At 40.0% G+C, this 23,714-nt stretch overlaps 1 protein-coding gene across 2 annotated transcripts in view; it reads left to right on the forward strand.

Annotated features, from left to right (window-relative positions):
* Nucleotides 1-23,714, forward strand: part of furina (furin (paired basic amino acid cleaving enzyme) a) — a 96,962-nt gene that overhangs the window by 22,866 nt on the left and 50,382 nt on the right. For both annotated transcript variants that reach the window (XM_044030167.1, XM_044030166.1), the window contains exon 3: nt 23,246-23,344. In XM_044030167.1, the coding sequence (XP_043886102.1) occupies nt 23,246-23,344 (99 nt within the window). The remainder of the gene's footprint in view (nt 1-23,245; nt 23,345-23,714) is intronic.

Genomic DNA, 23,714 nt, shown 5'->3' on the forward strand with positions numbered 1-23,714 from the left:
GGTCCAGCCAAGGTCACTGAACCCAAATAATTAAGTCTCGGCGCATGACCAGCGTTTGTTGTTTTTGCCTGTCAAGTTCTGTGATCGTTGACGTTTGTATTGGAATGAAGTTTGGTCTGGTATATTAATGAGCTGTCACTGAGTTTAACTCAAACAACATGTGTAATGTAATGCTCAAGCGTGTCCAAAATAAACCCTTTTCACAGCAGATATTTGTCGAAGTGAAACAGTTGAACAAACGCAGGTTTTACCTATTTAATGTTCTACGACTCTTTTTTAACCTGTAGAAGCTTATCATATTTTCTAAAAATAAAACTGCATACATGTTTTCTAGGGGTGGGAATCACAGGGTACCTCATGCGATGTGGTATTATTGGACCACGATACCAATAATGTCATGATGCAACGATTCTGTGTATCTGTCCGCATATTGCGAGACAATCATATAGCGATACAATGTGATATCTGTCTAACTGAAGAAAACGATACGTTAGCTTGAAAAGTGCAGTGTTGTGATTTATTCACAACATAGGGAAGAAAGTGCATAAAGTCTATGTTTTGAACGTGGATAGAGCATGTTTTAATGTTGCTTTCTCCACCATTATCCCGCTGTAAACCAAGTAACTTCCATCCAAGGGACTGTTTACTTTAGAGTGCCTTAATTCATAATTAATTAATCAATTAAATTAAAATATCGATATTTGCCCCGGCATATCGATTATCACATCGAAAGAGGATGTGTCCCATCCCTAATGTTTTCCATATTTTCTTGATAAAGTAAATAAATAAATAATTATACATTATTTTCACATTGCTAAAACAACAAATCTAATGGTGGCCTGTGGCTTTTCAAGATCTCTGTACTTCTCTACAAACAAAATAAAAACAATAACATGCATGGAAGTCGACTAAACGCTAGCAAATGGAGGAACTTTCTTCACTAATGTGTTCAATATTCAACACAATGAAACCGAAAACATTTGCGAGTGACAGAGACGACATCGGTAAGAAATTAAATTTCGGCTCATTTTCCAACATTCAACGTCAGTAACTTCATAAAAGTCACAGAGTGAACATTGACCACTTTCTTATTTGTCCCCTGGAAACACTTTTGCTGCCTGCGCTCTTCGCAGCACATTTCTGCATTTGATTGTCTTGTGTGTATTTGCGGCACATGTGTCGATAAACTGACGGAGATGCGTTCCTTGTGTGCGTTTCCAGAAGTTGCAGTGCACCGAGTTCTTGGGTTCTTTGTGTGTTTGGCTTAAAGTAGTTTATATTAACTAAAGTAGTTAATATAAAGCCAACAAATAAACACCTCTCTATCTTCCCTTTATTATGTTTTGTTGCACCTGAAATTCATTTTCCAGAGCATGTCAGGACTTCCAATCACGCTCCAAGCTGTTCTCTCCTACACTGCACTCTTAGGAGGTGCTTATTTGTGTCTGAATGTTCCAAGTAATGTGGTAACCTGCCAACTTAGCAGAAATATGTTTCCTAAATGTGCTATAGAGATAACAGTTTATTTTCTTGCCTGGTACACTTTAAAAAAAAACAGAGTGTTTGTTCGTTCGGGGTGTCGGGCCGTTTGTTTTATTGATGTGACAGCCTTGTCAAGGTCTCCCTCTGTTCATAACTTTTCATGGAAGTCCTCAAAGTTCTTGAGCGTGAGCTTGACAGTCGAGCGACACAAGCTCTAAAACACAGGGTGTTTTTTCTTTCTAGGTCAACTATCAAGGAAGTGGAATTTATCACGTCTGTTGACAGTATCAGTTTCTGGTGTGTTATATACTGTATGTGTTTGAGACCAGTGTTCATGAATATTTCATTGCTGATGTAAGCGGTGCATCAGTGCGTTAAAAGAGAAAAAATGGATCTCTGGATGTTTCCGTTTGAAGACTGAGCTCATCATCTTTTTTGTGCGATGACTGAACTGGGTGCCTTTAAAGTCATTTCTTAAACGTGTGCAATTGCTGCCACTAAGTTGATAGATTGTGAATAATACAGTAATAATACATACAGTAGCGTGCTTTTGACTGCTGGGTGGAGGAACGCTGCTGTTTTTCCCTGTTTTGTCTGATGTGTTGCTACAGTAGGACTCTCTTGATGTGGCTAGAATCAGTTTTCGTTGTCCTGTGTAGTATCTAGCCATTAGTGATCTAAATTTCGTCCTACGATTTGGCTTAAAAATGGCGACAAATTTGTGTTTTTGGCAGACATACCCAAAGATGTCCAGTTTACATTGATCTACGTACTGGGAAAAACTGCATTTCAGAGGCTGTGGGAAGCGAACGTCAGCAATTAAGCTTAAATTCAGCATTGCTAATTTAATTATAAAAGACTTATGGAGGATGTTGAAATAAGTGAACTCTGATGGCCCAAAACTGGCACCATTGCCATTCCTGAGTCGTGTGATTTGGAGCTCTCCTGGCTCTTGCATTACCAAAACTTCTAGATTCTTGACATATTTTCCACATTTTTTTTTTCCACATTCTGTTACCAGTGTTTTGGACAGTATTCTGTGGTGGCTAAAGTTGGTCAGCCTCAGTAACTCCCTCTCATTCCCAGGGCAGCAGACCAGACAGTTTCAGCCTGCTGTGGCACAGTGAATTCACTCCAGACCAGCTCCCAGTTTTTTTTCTGGGTATCTGGCTACATCCATACTACTGTGTTTTCATTAAATTACAGTGTTTTCAAGATGAAAACATCTGTGTCCAGACGAATGTTTCAGCTCCATATCAAATTCTTCTGTTGCTTCTAGGGTTAGACGATATAGCCGAAAAATGTTATCATAATTACTTTGAGATTTACTTTATTGATCTATACTATGGCAATAAATGTCAGTTCATTAAAGATGGATCTTTGGTCCAGAGTGAAAGTTATAGAAACCTGTTTATTGGACACATTTCAAAGTCCAATGTTAAGCATTCATAGCAATTTTGTGTTATGTCTGCACAAAACAAACTTAATATTGTTATCTGCTGAACTCTTGTCACAGTGATATTCAAGAAAATGATGGATGGAACTACTGCATTTTTTTTAATAGAAATTGAGTTGTATAGATGTAGCTTCTAATGCTGTTACACCATGTCTTTTTAATACTTGGACATAAACTAGGAGAACTGCATTTGAAATAGATGTCTTCTGAGTTGGGGGTTAGCTCTTAGGAAGCTTTCCCAACAAGTGGGTTCACTGTTTAGTCCACAGAAAACAGCCGGCCTCCCACTGCTTTCCTGACTTATAATACTCCCTCTCCCCCCGACTGACTACCATTCATTTTGACAGCCTAAATAAAGAGTTATCCTAATTTTAACCATGACCAGCTAATGCCTGATCCTAACCTTAACCCAACCACAATGCAAATATTAGCCCTAAACTTCACCAGTTCCTCAAAAATGGGTTAATGCCTCATCAGGACCAGGGTTTGATCTCTATAAGGAGTACTGGCCCTGACAAGGTTGATGTTTATGCCAGAAAAGGTCATGCACATACAAAGGAACCTTTTATTCTGCTTATTTTAGCACCAGGTTGTCTGGATTTTCTATTTTTAGGGCTGTTCTCTGTTTTCCTTGTTGTCCTGACTGACGGTGACACCGGTGCGATTAGGTTACAGGAAGTGTGCATTGTTTTTGCAGTGCATTGTAACTGCACACTGATGCGAGTCTTATGCAGCCATAAACAAATGTGTGACGCACAGTTCAGCTCTTCCCCTGAAATAATTGCACAATCGTAACATGATTTCTGAAAAAAAAGAAAAAGGGAATACACTTTTAAAAGTCTAGTGTCTAACATTTAGGAGGATTTATTGGAAAATTAATATTAGATACGATTATATAACTGATAAGGTACAAATAATATTTTGCCGCTGTAGAATAAACCTTTGTGGGCACCATCTTGCCCCACCATTTTTCTGTAGAAGCCTCAATGGACAAATTAGCCTGTGTTGTTTGAAACTTAAGCCTGCTATGCAAACAAAGAAATGTTCTACCCACGTAAACCCAATGAGTTGGGACTCAGCAAATTCTAGATGAAGTCCTCGTGCTTTGTAGACAAAGACTGGTTTCTGAAGGCCAGTAATGCTCTGTGATAGGCTTGCAAAAGGTAGGAGTGCATGGATGAGCCACCATGTGTTGTAATTGGCAGTTTCACTAATAGGTGCCACTAATTCTTACACACAAGACCTTAAAAATGCATTAGATTGTCATAATTTCCCCATTAGGTGAGGGGGAAGTGAACTAAATATGGATAAATAAACACAAACGTGAATGCTTTTGCAGGTTTTAAAGTTGTGTCGAGAGTTTTCAGACTCTCGGAAATGGTTTTGGTCTGCTGTCCTGTCATTGTCCCAGCACCAGTGTGGTTTTGGCGAACAGCAGAAAGCTGAACCCAGCAGTTGTGGCAGTCAGCTGGACAGAGTCTGGGCCGGACTCGTTAAAAGAAGGAATTTTCCTCTCTGTTGTGACCTGAAATGCCACCGCAGGACAAATACACACCCACAGTTATTGAGATGTCGGGAACACGAGTAGGTTTAAGTAACCAATGCAGTGGTTCCCCTAGGGTTACTGCTCTGGGTTGACGGATTGGGTGCATGGGAATTTTCAAAATAAAAGCCCCAGGGATGCAGCTGTGTCAGCAGTAGTAGCAGTAGTGCTCAGTGCAGAGCTAGCATTTGCCCGCTCAGCAGCAGAGAAGAATCTACTAGCATCATCACCATTGTCCTGAATTGTCTTTATTTTAAAGTGGATATAAATTTGTAGTTTTAAAAGGGAAGCACAGGAAGTAGGATGTAAGTAGCAATTAGCCAAACTGTTTAAATGGAAGTCATTTGTCTGACAAGTTAATGCTCACAGTTGCTAGTTTCAGGTCTTTTTAAATAGAACATGATGACAGTTTTGTATATTATGTTCCCACAGGTGTGATTGACAGCTGCTATTGATCAAGAGGTGCCTGGTTGCAGGGGAATTATCAGTTACATAAGAATCTCGAGGCTACACAACAGGAGTTTGTTTTGAAACTGGAAGACTAAAACCAGCTTTAACCAATAGATCAAGACAAAGCTCTTACTGGCCTTCTGGTATCCACACTCTTTAAAAGGAGAGTGAAGGATCTGTTCCTCTCGAACACTTTGTACACGCCCATGTTCTCACGAGATGATGTTTAATTAGGCAGTATAATTAAATAGGGCTTTGCAGGTGAACCATGGGTGTGCACAGGACAAACTGCTCTGTCAGAGGTGCCGGCTGTGCAGGTTTTGATTTAAAGTTAATTGTCAGGTCACTCCTTTTGTTATTAAGACTGAATTGCTATGCTTTGCACACAAAAAGGACCTATGCTTTAATTTAATTCTTCCACAGTTTCTGGGTTCACATTAATCTTGCGACACAGACTGGTGATGAGTGTTGTATCTGGATGACCTTGCAGACTTTTCAGTGTGTGTTTTTACATCACATCATTTGAACTTCTGGTGATGATTTCAGTTTTAATTGTCTGTTGGGCTTCAGCGTCTTTGCTGTGACAGTCAAACCTCCCACTGAGACCTGGTTGTCGGTCTTTGTGACCACTCAAAGCTGCCTTCTATTACAATTTTGCCATTCACTGCTATGCACTAACACGTTTTATGTCACACATCTATCATACCCATTCACACCCTGCTGGCATAGCCACCACAAGCAACTCAGCATGGAGATTAAAGGAGCTGGGGATTGAACCAATGACTTTGCAGTTGAAAGATGACCCACTGTACTACTGTAAAGCACACCATGTTTCACTGAGGACCCCTTTTACCTTTAACTGTGACTTTAAAACCAAATTGTCACGGCACGCTGCTCTACATGTCCACCAAACTTAACCACCCTTCACATTCAGGCACATTTGGCCTGGAATTATCAGTTAGAAATACCGGCATTGATTTCTTTTGGCCTCGATTAGCAGTCTCAATGTCGGTATCAATTATAATCCTAACCCTACCATCCTTACTTGCCATATTGATATCTCCCCTTCACTGAGAAACACGAGCCACATGCATTAGAATGGATGAAAACCGTTCTCATATATTTCTTTTGACATTCAAGGATAGTGATGATTGAAGACTTACTTTGATGCCAATTCTTTCGTCTGACATGGTCCAAAGTGAGAAAAACAGTGCAGCGTGCTGAAGTGGCTGAGAAAATGAACATCTGTACGTTATACCTAATCGTGTTAGGTCAAGCACACATTCTCTGCCAAGCTGTAAAAATTCATTAACCGTTATCACTTTCATGAGAAATAAAATCCCTTAGAAACGACCGGCTCATTGGTTTGTTAGACTCGATCAACAAGCACCAACAACAAACCACACGCTTCGCCCACTTTCTCTGTAGGAATTGTTGTTTGACATTGAAGTTAGTTGGATATTGAGCACATAATTGTTTGTGTTCATTCATCCTGCACGCACATCTCACCACTCATGTGATGTTAGTTTAACCGTATTGATGTCGGTCTCTGTGGTGTTTTTTTGTGTGTGCATGCGCTAGATCGTCTGGGTCGCCTGAATTCTATTATTTCACACCAGAACCACAGCAGCTTTATTTGATGATGCTGAAATAAGGGCATCCATGTTGCTTGACGCTAATGTTCCTCAACAAGGCAGTGGCTGCTTTTCATTCTCATAATGTAGATGAGACCAGGGCTGTTTTGCTCCACGCTGCTGTCTGCTATGAATAATTCCAGGTTGTTACCACATTCGACATATCTTCCCCCAGATTGCCAAATTATTTGGTTGGGAGAGCTCATTTGTTCCCGCTGCCTAGGGAGTGGAAATTATGAATAATTGTGTTGATCGCCATTTACCCACCTAAATGAACACATCAATTTCAGATTGGGAGGAACAAAGTGTTAGGACATCAGTGGCGACAGCAGCTGGACCCCAGTGTGTCTCACACTTTCACGCTGATTTATTATCAAAAGATTAGGACAAAGAAAGGAAAGAAAAACATGATGGCCAATTAGAAACTCAATCCAGTTTAGTAGAATGAGACTTGTTTGCTTGGAAATTAAAATCAAATTAAAGTTCTACTTAAGTACTCCTGACATTTTATCTCCCCCCCCCATTTTTTCCAGCTTTGCTGCGAGCCAGAGAACCAAACTGATTAACGTAAGCTCATTATTCTCAGGGCATTACCTGTAAAACGCAACATTGATCCAAGCCGCAAGGACAAACTGCACCTTATGTTTACAAACTCATCTGTTTCACTTGTGAATGGGTTTTGCACCGTAACTATCCTTCGAGGTCTTATGGTGCGTTCTTTCCAAACGTGAAAAATGAGGTTAAGTTCAATGTCAATTAAACGACACAAAATAGGCACAAAGTTTGTGTCGCCCACACCCGGCTACACAAATGATGTAACGCCAAGAAATGTGCTTTGTTCAGTTATTCACTCGTTATTCAACAATTAACTCTAGTACCCCAATGGAAGGGTACCAAACATGGAATGGTTGGAGCTGTTTTATTTTGGTACCATTCCTAATGTAAACACAACAGAATACCATACCGAACTGAGAGACATAACACAAATAGGGCTGCAACAGTGATTCTTGTGTCGATTATTTTCTCAATGAGTCCAGTAGTTGTTTGGTCAATTAAATGTCGGTCTGTGTTCAACCTCGTTATCAAATGTCTTGTTTTGTCCACAAACCAAAGATTAATCCGTTCTATTGATTTCTTTGTTACTTGGAGCAAAGAATCTTGTGGTTAAGGTCTAAGGGATTCTGCAAATTCCCTGGACCTAGCGGGTCATTATGTGCTACATTAGGCCTGGGTGTAACATGCTCTGCCTTTAATGACGTATCTACTCAAAAGATGACTGAGATATTCAAGGAAATGATCCTTTACTTACAGGATGTCCTTTTGGTTTCTCTCAAAAAGATAAATATCGAAAGTGCTTTCAGAAATGGTCCGTGGCTGTTTCCTGGTACTGTTGACAGTTTGTCATGCCTTTCCTTTGATATCACGGCAGAGCTTCAAGACTGTAATCTTTGCAGGGGTTACTGGAAAATGGGCGTGTCTGCAGTGTGAAGATCCGTCTCAGTGACAGTGATCTTCCATAAAACACAAGCCAGTTATTGACATTTCGTGTTGTCGAAAAACATGTATGAAAGCTACAATCTGTAATTAGACTCTAAAACACTTAAAATCCTCTTCAAGTCCTGACAGACATCAATTAAATTGTCTCAGAAAACAATTGTGGCTGCAACTCACAACACTGTGACAAACAAGACCTATCATTTGATTCAGACTGAACGGTCAGACTCGTTGGGATACCTGCCTCTCATCGACCAGTGGATCTGTCTTGCTGGCGGAGCTTTGACGAAGCAGACGGGAGGTGGTGGGATGTATCGGTTGCATCAATTTCATGATGTTAGTAAAATTCAGTTTGACTATAAACAGACTTTAAAAAGACATGTTAACATATTAGACTGAGACTGCACTCAAGTGATTTTCTCAATGTTGGACCAGTTAATGTAGGATAATGGCCTAGGTTGCACAGTTCCCACCTCAATGATTTGGCCTGAAAATAGTCAAAGCGATTGGCGCACAGACGGGTTTCCCACGTCTCCTCTTTTAAGTCCTTGCAAGATTATGAATTTGAAAAAGTACATTTTCAAGGGCCGCTGCCACCTACTGTTCCATGTGCCCTGCATTGCTGAATGTGCGTTGACTAGACCTACGCAGAACAATAGTCAGAACAGTGAGAATCGCATTGCATAGTCCAGATTGGTGCATGGATTTTTTATTTTATTTTTTTATTCTTTATACCTATCCAGAACTAAATACGATTTCATCAAATCAGAAACAAATTACAGACTCAATCTTTAACTCGGAGCGCTCTCTCCTACAATGGTGCGCCTCTATTATATGTGAGCAGTCCCAGATCAATTTTTGGCAGCATCAATTTCTCACCTATTGCCACACGTTTAGCTGTGAAATTGATGTTGAAACAGGCTCGAGTAAAAAGAGCAGAGAGAGAAAGAGAGAGTGTGTTTGTGTGTGTGTGTGTTGCCTTTAAGGCACCAGGTAGCTATTACTGGATCAAATTCACCATTAGGTCTGTAGAGAGGAAGTAGCAAGAGGATATTGTCCACATTAACGGCTTTGTGATAAGCAGGAAACCACAGCTTGTCGTTCCTCCAGCGAGATAATGGCAGTGCAGATAAGCAATGAATGACAGTCAGTCATTCAGCCAGAGTGACATTCTCCATTTTTCCAAAATCGCCGACTTCAGGTGTGCAGGGCATTCCATACACAGTGCTCCAGTCGCTTACTTTTTCCATTAATTGATTAGATGTTTGGTCCCTGAAATGTTGAAAAATAGTTTCCCAAACCTCAAAACGATGATGTTCTGAAATATGTTTTGTCCACAAACCAAAATTACCCACTAATTATTTCCTGGTTATGTGGAGCAAAGAATCCAGAAAATATTCACATTTTCGAAGCTGAAAAATGTCACTAATAGTGATTTAATAGACGATCAAAATTAGCGCTGAAACAATTAATCGATTAATCGACTACTAAATTAATTGACAACTATTATAAACTACTATAAACAAGATTTCCGATTGTTTAAGCTTCTTAAGTGAGTATTTTTTTAGTAAAAATCATTAAAAGTTAATCATTTTGGTTTGTGGACAAAACAAGACATTCAAGAACATCATCATTTCCAGGTTTGACAAACACCGATCAACATTTTTTAAGGGACCAATCGAGAAAATAATCGGCAGATTAATCAATTAGGAAAATAATCGTTAGTTGCAGCTCTAATCAAAATAGTTGGTGTGTATTTTAGTAATCAATTCCTAGTTGATTAGTTGTTTCTTTGGTTAATATCATTTTAAAGGTGCAGGCAATGAGAATACTTATTGCAGTATTATTGATATTCTCTCTCCTGTCGACCCGTCCATTGTTTTTGTCTCAGGAAAAAACGTGAAAGTAAAATTCCCTGCAGTTTCACAACAAACCTCTCATGCTCCCGCCCTCCTCCCCGCCCTCTCATGATAAAACGGAGTGAAAACTAAGCTGTAACTGATCTCCATAGCAACAACAGTAACAGACCACCTCGGCCCGCCCCCCTTTTCCATCTGTGCAGCAGATCATTCGTAGGGATCTGTCTTTGTTTCACCCTATTTCACTTCCAGTCCAGAGCGGAGGAGTACAATAAATCGGAGGCTTTTTATTGAATGAAGGGGATCAGACGCTGCCGCGTGCATCGCCTCGGGCTTCAGCAGCTCGTCGAATGAGGTCGTCACTTTTATTTGTGAGTGATGCAGTAGCATATGCAGGAGTAACCAAATGAGTAGCAATGCAAAGTAGGGCTGCAGTGATCTGGTTCAGTGAACTATTTCACGGGTTTTACTAATAAAACAAGCTCTCTGGTTTGTCAGCTTCTTAAATGTGAATATATTCTGGTTTCTTCATATAACAAACATCAGTAACCCTTCCTGTCTGTGGTCTGTTGGCATGCGTTCTCATTACCTTAACTCGTAGATCGTTTGTTGATCGTCATGTTGAGAATAAAGTAGTAGAAGACGGATCAATGGATAGAGAGAGAAATAGAACTTTGCGCCCATATACTTCTTCATTATAGTAGCCCCCCCAGGACCTCCGCGGAATGACCGTCCAATCGCAGACGTAATTCACACAGTGCGTGTCACACGTTTGTGACGTCAACTTCTCTGTACCATAATTCCTAAATGGTTGAATAACTGCCAGATAGGGAAAGTGAAAGTTATCTTGGAAAAATCTAAATCAGTCAAGGTGCCCTGAATATCATGATGGTCATAAGAGGGTTCAAACTGACAAGATTTTGGGCAACTCTCAAATGACTCAACAATTAAAAAAAACAATCAATTATTAATTTGTTATGCATTATGCATAATAGATTTATTGGGTGGATATTTGACAAGACAAGTAAATGGCATTATTTATTAATTAGGCAACTACTACAAATGATGTTTGTTCTCAGAAAGTTGATAAAGAAAAAGTCCAAAAGTTTAGTTTTTAGTTTTTTGCTGACCTGTTTCTTGTATTTCATGTGCAGTTCATACATAAAATATAGAAATATACTAACTAAACTAACTAAAGCATCATTAAACTATTATATTGCGTCAGATGGAGGGTGAAAAAAAGAACATTCTGGTCTAGAAATTCTGCATCATCCAGTGAAAACCCAAAGTGTATATATGCTTACAAAATCACTGAAGTGTGTTTTTTTTCTTCTGACCCAACAGAAATGTTCAATAAAAAAATACCTTACAGTGTAGCAAAATATTTTGGACAAAACCCTCTTCACCTTTTCCTCTAAGTCACTTTGCTGTTGTGCACCGTAGGGAAACACACTCATGACAGTCCATTAAACTCAGGTGGCCAGGGGTTGGAGAGATACTCGCACTGGCTGCGCAGCCAAAAGTGGCCAGTTCTCAGTAGAGGGAGAGTACACTGATGAAATGCTTTAAATGGAAAGTTAGTAGGAAATTAAGAGAGTGCAGCTTCCTCAAATGGCCCCAGTGGTCTTTAATTTGTGTCGGAAGAACCTGTTAGATATTTCTGTCAAGCAGCGGGAGCTCGGAAGAGGAAAGAGGAGAGGTAAAATTAGATGCCAGACTTAAATCTTATTAGCTTCTGTCACACTCGCAATCACCTCTTCCCACTCTGGTCAGTATGTGTCTGCGAGATGAGATGAGAAAGTGCAAGAGGTTATTAATAAGATGTTACCGCGTGTTTGAAATGAAGACTTTTAACAGTTCTTTTGTGCCCTTGCTCGCTCAGCATTTACGGCAGAGAGTGCTTCTTTGCCAGGTTAAACGCTCTGTTAACTCCACATTAAAAAAAGCCTCGGATTCAGCCGTCCACTCATGTCGAGGACATTACACCTGTGTATACCTCCTAAACTGATCATAAAAATGTTCTCCACTACCCTTGACATCTCAAGCGAGCATGTATTAAAGTGTGACTTCACTCCCGGTTTGGAACCTACCGCCACCCACCGCATCACTGTGAGGTGACATTCATTCTCGGGCTATTAAAAAAGGAGAGTGACCCAGATGCCACTGATGATTCCTCTGAAGATTCCACTGAAGGTGATGGTGCTCATGTGTGTTTGGATTCAGGATTAGCATTTAGGACAGGCCTATTCATCTAACTCGACCTTCATTCCTACCGCCTGCGAACGCTCTGTAAATGAAGCTGAATTTATGATAAAACAAGTCAAAGAACCATTTTAAGAAGAGCAACTCGACGTCTGTACGTCAAACTCACAGCATTGCCACACGTACACATTGCCCCGTCTCTAAAATTGGCACGGACAGTTTGGCTTTCTCCAAATATTTTATATTCATACACAAACCTATGCCCCTTGCATCCATCCCCCTTTTTTAAGTGACATCATTGTGAAAAAACAAAAATGCTTTATGTTCTTGTCTGTTGGTGTGAGATCTAACTTTTGCACCTCTCTTTAAATGTCCGACTCTGTCCCATATAATGTCAAAATACTGTTAAAAATAGGGCATAGTTTGGCTAATTTTAGTCCTTGTAGCAATATATTAGCTATAAGGGCTATAACCTTTTTATTTTAGCCAAATAATTATTATGTGGTCCACAAAACACAAGCTTTTTTCCTTTCCTTTGTGAAGAAATCGGATCACGGGCGCACACCGTGATAAAGTGGCTAGCATTGTTGCCTCATAGCTTGATGATCACTTCTGTACACCAGTGCACATTGATTCTTCTTATCTGGGATCTTGGTTTATCTTCAAACATTCAGAATACACAAACTTTTTTGTAGGTTAGCATGAACAAAATCAATGTCGTTCCAGTCCACTAGATGGTGCCAAGTGCTCACTCGCGATATATGGTTTTTGTATGTCATGATAATATCGTAGCGTGACTACAATAACGCGTCGATACTGTATCGAGGTGATTCCCGCCCCTATCAGTATTAGTGTAATTAGCCAGATGCTTCTGTCTATGTCACGCCGTAAAGAAAAACTCTTTGAATGTGTCAAATGAGAGCAGATCCCTTTTGTTTCAGATCATTTGTGGATTGTTCCCGTATTTAAACACCTTCATTCTTGAAATCCTTGGTTACTTTTCTTTACCCAGAGTCCTTGACAAAACAAGCTGACTTCTTTGTGTTGGTCAGTTTCCCTCATGATGTCAAAAACAATCATGTTGTTAGTTCTCCCTGTGATGGAAAAGTCTCCCTTGTGACTTTTCCACCCACACACACACACACAAACGACATAACAAGCAATGGCTGCAGTCAAATTCCTCCACTAATGAGGATGAGCTCATTAGTGTATCTACATGAGCACTGACGGCGTTTGAGGAAAAAATGTATCTTTGTCCCATTACGATTTTAATGGGGCGACTTTTGATTTCCAGCAGACTGATCATGAAAACCTTGGATCAAACCAGTTCCCCCTCGTTTATTTGACTTTCATTAATAATGCATAAATCAGAAATTCCCCCTTTTTTTGTACTAAAAGATGTGAAAATCTCAACAGATTTGCCAAAAAGTAACTTGTGGGTATTTATTGTTAAGTCGGGCAAACCAAGTCATTGCACAAACACAGTTAAAAGCTCTTTGTCGTCTTGGAGGAGTGTGATGTGTTGCGGGTGCTTGCACTATATTCTCCTCCGTATAAAAAAATGCACTAAAAAGAATTCACACAGCAGTGCATGCGGGAATATAAAATTGAATGGTCTTGCAGAGTTAACAGACTTGCTTTGATACTGTAAAAGTTAAAGCTTTACATTTCAAATCTGTGAATAAATAGAGTTATTTATTTAAAAGATTAAAACATTTGAAAACACAAAGGGTATCCTTTGGCCCTTCAGACAAAAATATAGATATTTATATACACTAAAAGAAATCCCATGATAATCACTGATGTAATGTATCACAGTCATGTGAATCCTACAGGAAGGCCGCCATCTTGGATTGAACGCCAACTCTGTGGCGTTTTTGCACCAATTGTATTTGAATGAACTTGTCCTGGAGCTTTGGTCCGATCATCTTCAATTAAACATGTTATTGCTAAAATAATATTTTATGAGGCAACCTGGGATTCCAGTACTAAATTTGATATAGTACAATAAAAATTTGCGTTCACTTTTGACCCACAGCTCGCGCTCAAGTTTAACTTTTTGGCCCCTCCAAAGGAAAAAGTTTGGGCATCTCTGGTATAAAGCGTCATATTCCTCTTGGAATATTATTATTTTTTAGCTAACCCAAGACTATGTCATAGATGGGCAAAATGGACAGAGATGCAGGGTGATAACAAAAAAGATCTGCTCCTGCAGTCAAATAATATACATTAAGAAAGCTGGGCTCCAGTGTAAAGGTGGATATTGGTCTAATTTGCATATTAATATTCATATAAAATAGAAGAGGCACTACCATCCAATTAAAAGATGTGTTTATTATGGTTTTTTTTCCTGGGGTAGTCATTTCGATTGGCGTGCAGTCATTTGGTTTCATGACCTGGAAGCCATTGCGATGCTAAATTGCAGTGTTTTACGACATGCATCTAAACCACTCCACTCACCCCTGAAACAGAAAACTTTGGAAACGCTGCCGACCTTGTTTTCATTTAAAACTTCTGGAGCTGTGTTTTAATTTGGACGGCCAAGAGAAAAAAAGAAAAAACACTTTTGGAAACGATGATGATATCACCAGCATGTGCTTCCCTCCAGATTAATTTTCAAAGCCTCATCAGGGACCGTTAAAAGCAGACTATCCCTTTACAAAGTCACCTGCCTAATTGGACCCTAACCAAATTGCTCGTGATTGCTCTGGAATTGATTCTTTAAGTGGATGTGGTGTCAACTTAAGTGAATGAAACACAGGCCCCTTTAATTACAGGCTGTCTTTTATTTGTCTGAGGACAGGCAAATTATATTTGAAGAAGAGACTCAAGATCATAAAGTGGATCGAACCATTAACAAGACTTCAAATTATTAAGCCTTTGCTGTGTAAACACGAGTTAATTGACCCGAGGAGAGCAGCGGGGGCTGACTCGGGCTGTCAGAAGACAGATTGTGGACACTGGACGAACCACTTTTTATTTTGAAATATTGAATAGTGTCCATTAATCTCAGCTGTCTCTTGCGTAACGGAGGGCGTCTTTGCTCCAAGAGGTTATTTTCAAATAAATTTCTCAGATGACCCGCTGTTACTTGAAGCCTGTCTCAACGATTCTCTCAACAACTTAATTTGCTCCAAAGGGCAGTTCTCTTGTCAACAGTCCCCAATACGATGTATACGTAAAAGTTGGGAGAATCCGCAAATGTTTTGGGTGCCCTAAAATGCTATCTTTGGAAAACGGGTCACAGAAAATGCCATCCTCGCATGTTTATGTATACAACCAGTACCCAAATTTGGGAAAACGATGTCATAGCATCACCACTCTCTTGCTCTTCGTCGCCATCGCCATCTTTGTTTGTGAGTTTGTACTTGAGGCCCAACGTACCATACCACACCATTTTTAAAAACTTTTTTAAGACCAAAAAGAGAAATAATGCATAGAGAAAGTTCTAGTTTCTGCGTGGATGAGGCCTCAATCTTTCATTCACCCCAAAAGTGCTGAGAAATTTCAAACACTCTCAACTTTTATGCACAACGTGCAGACTCGCGTCGGTCAAATGTGGCAAGAGGCAAACTCTACGAACCCAAAACCTCAATTTTTTATGGACTTTTCTTTGCTCCTCATCAAAGAATAAAACGAGGTCAAGAGCTCGACATCGACTTGATTCAGCTTCTTCCGAGTGTTTGTTTTTGATTTGCCCCACTGTGGGTTTAGAAGTGGTTGCACCCCCCCATCATGAGGTTCAAATGTCAAACTGTCAGGTTTGCCTGGGCAATAATTCAATAACCATATAATAAAGGTTTAATGTTTTAATATTTGTGTGGTTGTATACTGTGCAAACACACATGAAACACCTGATTACTGTTAAATGTTGGGCCTTATTTTTGTGAAATATTTTCTGTCCATAAAGACGTTTAAAAATTTTAATTTTCAATTTTATTGAAATGATTATCAGAATCAACTAATTTGAAACTTTTCGATTAAGGTGAAGCATTATATGAGTAGTCACTCATAGTTGACCAGCTGTATCTTTGTCTTTTTTTCCCTTGTTTTATCCTTAACCAGAAGTAATGCAGGGTTCACAGCTCATTGAGCAGAGATGCATTCAAAGACCCTAGTAAATTTCCTCCCGTCTGCATTATCTACTGTGTGTTGAGATAAGGGGAGCAGTTTCGAGATGTATGCAAGGAAGCTCGTACATTTTTGTCACTTCTGCAAACACACAAACTAAACAAGATGCACCACAAATTGGGTCGCCATAGCAGTAGAAAGATTTGATTTGTGTCTTTTTAATTTGTTGTGAACGGTCACAGTAACTGTGCTTAGAAGCACCTAGTGTGAATGTGTGTAAATGGCTGTGAATTGGTGAATGGGGAAACTGTAGCGTGAAGCAGCTTATAGTGCTCATTCATTTTTATTTTTTTTTTTTATAAATACAGACCCAATACAAATGTTCTCCAGTCAAACACCGAAAACATCCGTGAGCGTGACCTCACTTACGGATCGTCTTCCTCAACAACTGCTCAGAGTCATGCACAGCTACAGTGAACTGACTTTCCTATAACTGATGACGATTGACTGTGTGAAGTTAATACAACAGGCTGTTTATAAGGTCTACCAAACGTGGTGTGTGTGTGCTGCCTTCTGCTTATATAACTTTACCCTCGCCATAAAGACCTGACTGTGAAGGGGTCGGTCATCTGAGGACAGCGTGGACCCGTGAGCTTACAGCCCTGTAGCAGCTCTGCCATTACACTCCAGTTTTTTCACGCTCAGCCACTGCATAATGTCGAGGTGTGCTGCAGTGGGCGACCTCTCCATCTCACAGCTGTGGCGCGTCCCCAGAATATTTTCAGCTGTCGAGATGGCACGCTCCAGTTCTGTCAGTCAAACGTGATTTAAATCTAATGGCCTAATAATCCGTGTAGATTTTTGTCCCCTCTGTCTTAATTTGTGGCGTTTGTGCCAATTTTGAGTGTTAATTATAAGTGGCACATTGATATAAATGATTGTGTGAAATCTGTGGCAGCAGTGCTCGATATTCGAGCAGTAGTGTGACACCACTGCTGAATGCATACGAGGGAAACGCTGCAGACCTTTTTGCCATGAATAGAGTCAGTATCTTGTCCAATTAGCCTCAAATTTCGCACTGAACAATTAATTAAAAATGCCATTTGTTACTGTGCAATTTGCAAATCACAATCACTGCTAATTAATTGTTCTGTGTTAGTTTTTTCAAAGTTCAGTTGATATTGTGATGTGCCTCGTGCTCGTCCTCATCTTGTTTTAAATCCAGTAAATACTTTTCGAATGCTTGACTTGAAAATCTATTGCAAGTCAACTTGAGCTACAGTTCTTCTCCTTCCCCACCTTCTTTATTTATTCAGGCATGGGACTGGCACTAGAGCCGTGTTTCCACCAAGGGGAACGGTTCATTTCGGTACATTATGGTACGTAAATAATGTTGTTAAAAAAAAGGCCTTGGAATTTGCCAAAATTGCATAATATCAGGAATCTGTCAACATTGAGTTGGCAAGTAAACATCGTGTTTCCCTGAAATGATGTAGGTACAACTTCCACCAACAGTCAACAAGCAGATCAGAACTACATGTTCTGTTTTATTAATGTTGGACTTCGCCTTGGTTTTACTGTAACTTCCTGAACAGCTCACACATATCAGGTCAGGAACTCACCCACCGTGTCAGTGACACAAACTGAACCTGGTGTTATGGTTCATTAAGTTCCTGAAAAGGCAGCAAAGGCTTGAGTGTTTTCAGGAGGAGGAGGAGGATGATGATCTTCACTACACGTTACAAAACAAGTGACGGATCATGACGGATCCCCTTCTGTCCTCAGGCTTGGTGAATGCAGTCATGTCACCTGGGTGGAGGTTTTTCTTTATGATTGAGCCACAATGGCGGCGATAGTAAGGACAGACACTAAGAAGTGGTCGAGCTACAACATTGCGTCATATGGACTTTAAAAGACTTTCTTCACTTTCGTTAGGTGAAATATGTGAACTTACGGCGAGTGTAGATAGCAATAGAAATGTTCACTCCATCAGGATTTTCTTCAACTAGCACCAGTAATGGAAAATGTATGTGTGATGAGATTACTAGACAAAGGATTGATTTTTGAATGTGAGGTGAATGATCCATAAAGAGCTACCGTCGTCACATGAAGGACAAAATGAAAATAACCTAAAATCATTACGCACATGAAAGATGCATTTATAAGTTCAGAATGAGGTCGGCAGGTCGATTAGCGACAGTTCTACCAATAAATCAAACTCTTCTTCCCCAACAAAATGTTTGATCATGTACAGACCCCAGATTCATGCAGATTATTGCTCTAATATTGCTGTAATCCCTAACCCCAAAAAATATTTGAACAATGTTTTGGAAATCAAGACAGTGTTAATCATTGCAGATTTATTTAATAAATTAAAGATAATCCTCAAACAGTAAAGATATTTTGATACTTAATCTACAACACAAAATACGTAGTAAAAAGTTAAGGTGGATGAAATCTGCTGGAATGTAGACTTTGAAGTCTTCTCAGTTGTCCTTATGTTCCAACATCCCATATTAGGTTATTTATTATTTAATCCACTTACTTATGTCAACGCCATTAAATTGACTGAAGGAATTTCTTCGCAAACAATGGGACTAAACGCTTTACCGTGCCAAGAGTCGCAGTCTCCGTTTACATAGTAAGTTTACATAGTAAACACAACAGAACAATGAGGCCAGTAGCTTGCCTGAAGTTTGCCGTGCAGGCTTCATTAAAAGTTTATTCGAACTTCATGCTTCACGGACTTTCCATGTTTTTGCAGCCACCACTTCACCGTCGCTGTTTGATCGAGTGCATTCACACGATAAGTCATAAACTCACAGAAAACTCTAACTTTGCTGCAACTCTTAAGTTAATAATTATTCTAAATTAATGCCAATTACATTACTTTTTTTTTTTTTACCACTACCTGTTATTCAACCATTTTGTAATGTAAATTCTTAATTCAACCCTTTTTTTGATTTAATCTGATGTACAGTTTTCTGTGTCAAAATCTGAAAACTGATGTTTTCTCTCTGATTTTTGAGAAATCGGTGCGGCCGATGGCTGATACTTGAAAAACTGCTTAACTTGAGTAACCAGTTATTGAACATGTCAACGGTCGGTCTCTAATCTATATTTTATGCCTGCAGTGCAATTGTATTTTCAATTAAAATAACATATATAACTAGATATTGAATATATGAAAGGGTTTATCAATTACCTAAAATTTGGATTACAAAAGCTTTATTGCTATAGCAAAATGTGTCACGTATTTGAGATGAATATGTAGAAACATTGCAGATATTAGCCTGAGTAATTGGCCCAATCAATTCATCGGTCCATGAAAAAATGCAGCATGTAGGATTTAACCAGTCTGAGGAAGAGTTCATCCAGGTTCAGAAAACCTTGTATTGTAGCCTGTATTTTGTTCTTGATTAATCTTCTGATATATTATACTAATCTGAGTCTGAATGTTGCTTTTGTATCATGCCTTTGTATATGTCCAGTAAATAAATTGCCTTTGGTTTGCCTTGCAGTAAAAATGTGCCATACAAAGTAGTAGCTGAATTATCCTTGCCTTGCTTTACATGACCTTGGTGCCATATAAAGATGAGTGATACTGAGTGAGGAGTGACTGCTGTTATACAAATGACAGCAGTGAGTGGAGAAGATGTAACGACTAACCGGAGTTTTTGTCCATGAGACAGATGTGTGGGTCAGCTCGGTCTGGTCTGCCCTGCTTTAAAAGAAAAGTTGGCAGAACCTGAATAATTAGACCCCCATTATGCAAACAAGTTGCTGAACTATTTTAAGAGGCTTGTGACGGTGTTGGGTTCATTTTCTCAATCTATCTCTCAAGTCTCTGATGCACAAACTAAATATGGTAATGTCCTACATCCTGCGGCTCTTTAATCAAATGCAGTCAGACGTCAAAAAAACCGAAAGAATATCATATCATGTCATGATTGATGTGTCCGTAGTTTAACTGCAGCTTAAACATGCCTCCTTTGAGTGTAAAATCCATGGGCTTTGTTGTCAATGTTCACAATTCCATATGGAAAACATTTCCCTATCACTTTCTTGCAGCCCGGCAAAACCTCTGTCAGCATGCGTCTCCAGACACAGTGAAGTTTGTCTCTTTTGTAAAACCTAATTGTGTCAACAGTCACTGGAGATGAGAAACCAGACTCCTTCGTAAGTGCTTTCCTACAAGGTAAATTTGGCCGACGGCGTGGGGGCAAACATGCAAACAAACCAGCAGACAGTAATTTCACTTGTCTGCTACAATGCATTTTAATGAGGCTGATGGATTAATGCTGAGAACGCCAGTCCAGCTTGTTGTGCTCTATCAATGGTGGTCACTGGTCAACAGGCCTGAACTGTTTCCACATCATTTCTCCGTCCCTAATGGCGTAAATGGTCGTCTTTTTCCAGTGGGGAAAAAAAGAAAAAAAAGGCTAAGCACGTCACAGGAGCGATGCATTCGTGAGATTAGACGGTGGAAGACATGCACCGTTGGCGTTGTTGCTGAATGCCACGCGGTGATTGAGCTGCAACTGGCTTCATTTTGTGTTTAGTGAGAGCCGTGTGTGTGTGTGCGCATATATTTGAAAGAGTTGAGTGGGTTTTAATGTCCACTGACCCCTTGTCCATGTGTAAGTAAATGTTTGCATTTGAATCCATGTGTCCAGACGGGGACACGGTTCGGTTTGGTACAGTCTTTTTTTGTTTCCATTTGGAATAGTACCAAAAATAACCTGGCATTTTCGGCACCCTTCCCTTGAGGTACCAGAGGGAAATGGTACGGTGCGGTCCCAGTGGAGGTTGACCAGCTCCACCTACCGACTGTCAGCTCGTTGGGCAACAGAAAAACGTAACTCCCTTGCGACTGGTGTTTCTTCAACGCCTCACAGTCTCTTCTCGTATCAAAGGCTGACGTCTGGTTGAGACAAACGGCCAAGAGTGTTGTTAAGGAGTATAATTTGAATTCAGTGCAAATGGCGTGAAATTAAATGAAATGAAACTTGATTTATGTTGCCATTTCATTTCCCTGAGTGGTGTTTAATTTAATGTGATTTTGTAGAACAATTTCTGAAGATATTGATACTCTCCCCTTGCCCTCCGCAAGGTTTTGGGAGCCAGCAGCGACCGTGTTTGAAAGCCCAAGCAGACTACGAAATAAACGCTCGGCCGACAGGTCTCGATCACAGTCCCATACGCCCAAACTCTCCGCACGACATCTCCTCCATCAGTGTAACATGAAAACACAACACGGGGGAGTCCGGGGGAGGTGAAGAGGGAGCGGTAGCAGATGTGCAGAGCCGTGTGCGTTACGTATGCAATCATAGAAACAGAGTTATCATAAAGTCAAACCAACTTGACAATGGTGGGACCATGACAACATAGCACATTGGTTGTAAACATGAAAACACAACGGTGTCGTTGTTGCTGCTCCCGAAACCCCAGGTCCTTGTGGACAAAAAGCCGATGAGATAAAACGATTTTAACCGATGAGATAAAACGACGTTTTTGACTGGATTCTCATTTTCATGTGCGTCTGATGAAAAAGGCACAGTGCACGGTGCATTATCCACTAATGGCTCTTGAGTCGTCTTTAAAAACATCGCTTTAATGGATGAATCGGCCATCTCTGCCATCTCTGCCTTGTCTTAATTGGTGTTAGACCTATTTTGGAGTTTCTTAATGGACACTGTCTTTGATCAGTGTCCCCAGCCTCACAGGCTTTTTCTGGTTTGAACACAATGGACCCACGACCTGCTGTTATTTTTCTCCTCGGCTAATGGCTTTGAAAGTCAGCTTTTTGTTCCCTTTTTGCAGCCTAATTTTTTTTTCACAGTTTACACACACACATAGAGGATAATGGTGTTTCCAGGTCTGAGCTGAATATCTCTAGGAAGTGTGTCTTCCTTCTTGGTTGCAGCCTCCCCATTGTGCACAGTCTTTGTGTGCCGGGCTCTTTTGTGTCGTTCCCAGCTGGAATCGGCCTGTTTACTGTGATTAAATGGGAACAGAGGAGGTTGGAGGACTGATTTGTGCCTCCTTTGCAGTAAAGGAATGTTGAAACGTGTGTGCAGTGGCTCAACACCACATTCGCCTTTGCCGGGACACATCACCGTCCCTTTCTTAAAACAGATGTGTATATTTATGCTCCTTTTTTTAGTTAAACACACCTTCATGCATTTATGCTGCGTGTAATGGATGTTCAGTGGTAATTCAGTTTATGGCTCCGTCTGATGATTTATCCCCAGATTCTCTTCAGCAGAATCACTAACGCTTCACAGCATATGGAGCTGTTAACACTGCGCGCCCTCACAGATGTTTGTTGCTAAAAATGGCGTCTAACTGTACGGACATGAAAACATCTCATACACTGCATACACTTTAATTTAGATTAGGAGATGCAACAGTGATAGATGACTAAATCAATCAGGTGGTTGATTCATCGGTTTGAGAGTTATAATTATTGAACACATTTTATAATTTTTTTGGCTTCTTGAACGTGAATATTCTGCACTTTCTTTGCTCCATTTAACCCTCTTATCTAATTTGATTTTATGGCTGTAGAATTATCAAAACATGTTCAATGAGTGAGTCTTTCAGCCTCTTTTTTTCCAATATAACTTTCGATATATGGCAAGCACTTGTAGTTTCCAGAATCTACTACTTTTCAAATGATATTTTCTGTGTTTCCTGTGAAATAATCGCAGGACTGACGGCTTCACATTGACCAGTACTAGTATTTATGTTAATTCTGGCAAACCCTGAGCAAAACATAACAGTGGATCAGATCTGATCTGCAAATCCACTTTCCTAAGTGCATCTTAATTATGTTATTTACTTTTTTGTTTTGTAGGTCTGTTTTATTTTTTAGGGTGCAAATTGACATTAACATTTCAAGTTGTTATTTTTACTTGATTTAAATGTATTTCAAATATACAGTTCAGGACTTTGGCTTGAGGATATTCTCAGACTTAAAATGTTCTCGCCGGGCTGTTGAAGTGAGAAGTTATTGTGCACATGTAATAACAGATGTGATCTTTCTTTCTAGGTATTTGGTGATTACTATCACTTCCGGCACCGTGCAGTGGTGAAGAGGGCGCTGTCGGTTCACAGAGGGACACATGTCCGCCTAATAAATGAGCCTAAGGTAAGGTTTTTGAATGATTATAAGGGCATTCACTGCATTTATGGATGTGGATGAGGTTCAACTGAGGTCCTGACAGAGAAGCCAAAGCCTCTACATCAAATATTATTTCTCAAAAACTCAACCACGCCACAACACTGTGGGCGTGGTTAAAACTTTTATCCCAAATTCGATATTGATAATTGAGATGCGCATTTAAAATATTTATTGTAATTTCTTTCTTCGAGTTTCAGTTGACGACAGTGGTTTGTGTCACTGAAACAAAGACAACTGTCATAAAGAAAAGAAAAACCCTCCCCAGCGCGACCTTTGATGCATCGCTCACTGACACGAGCTGTCATCGTGCAGATATTAAGTGGAAGTGCCGGCTGCT

Source organism: Solea senegalensis, linkage group LG7, assembly GCF_019176455.1.
Source record: "Solea senegalensis isolate Sse05_10M linkage group LG7, IFAPA_SoseM_1, whole genome shotgun sequence".
Lineage (NCBI taxonomy): Eukaryota > Metazoa > Chordata > Actinopteri > Pleuronectiformes > Soleidae > Solea > Solea senegalensis.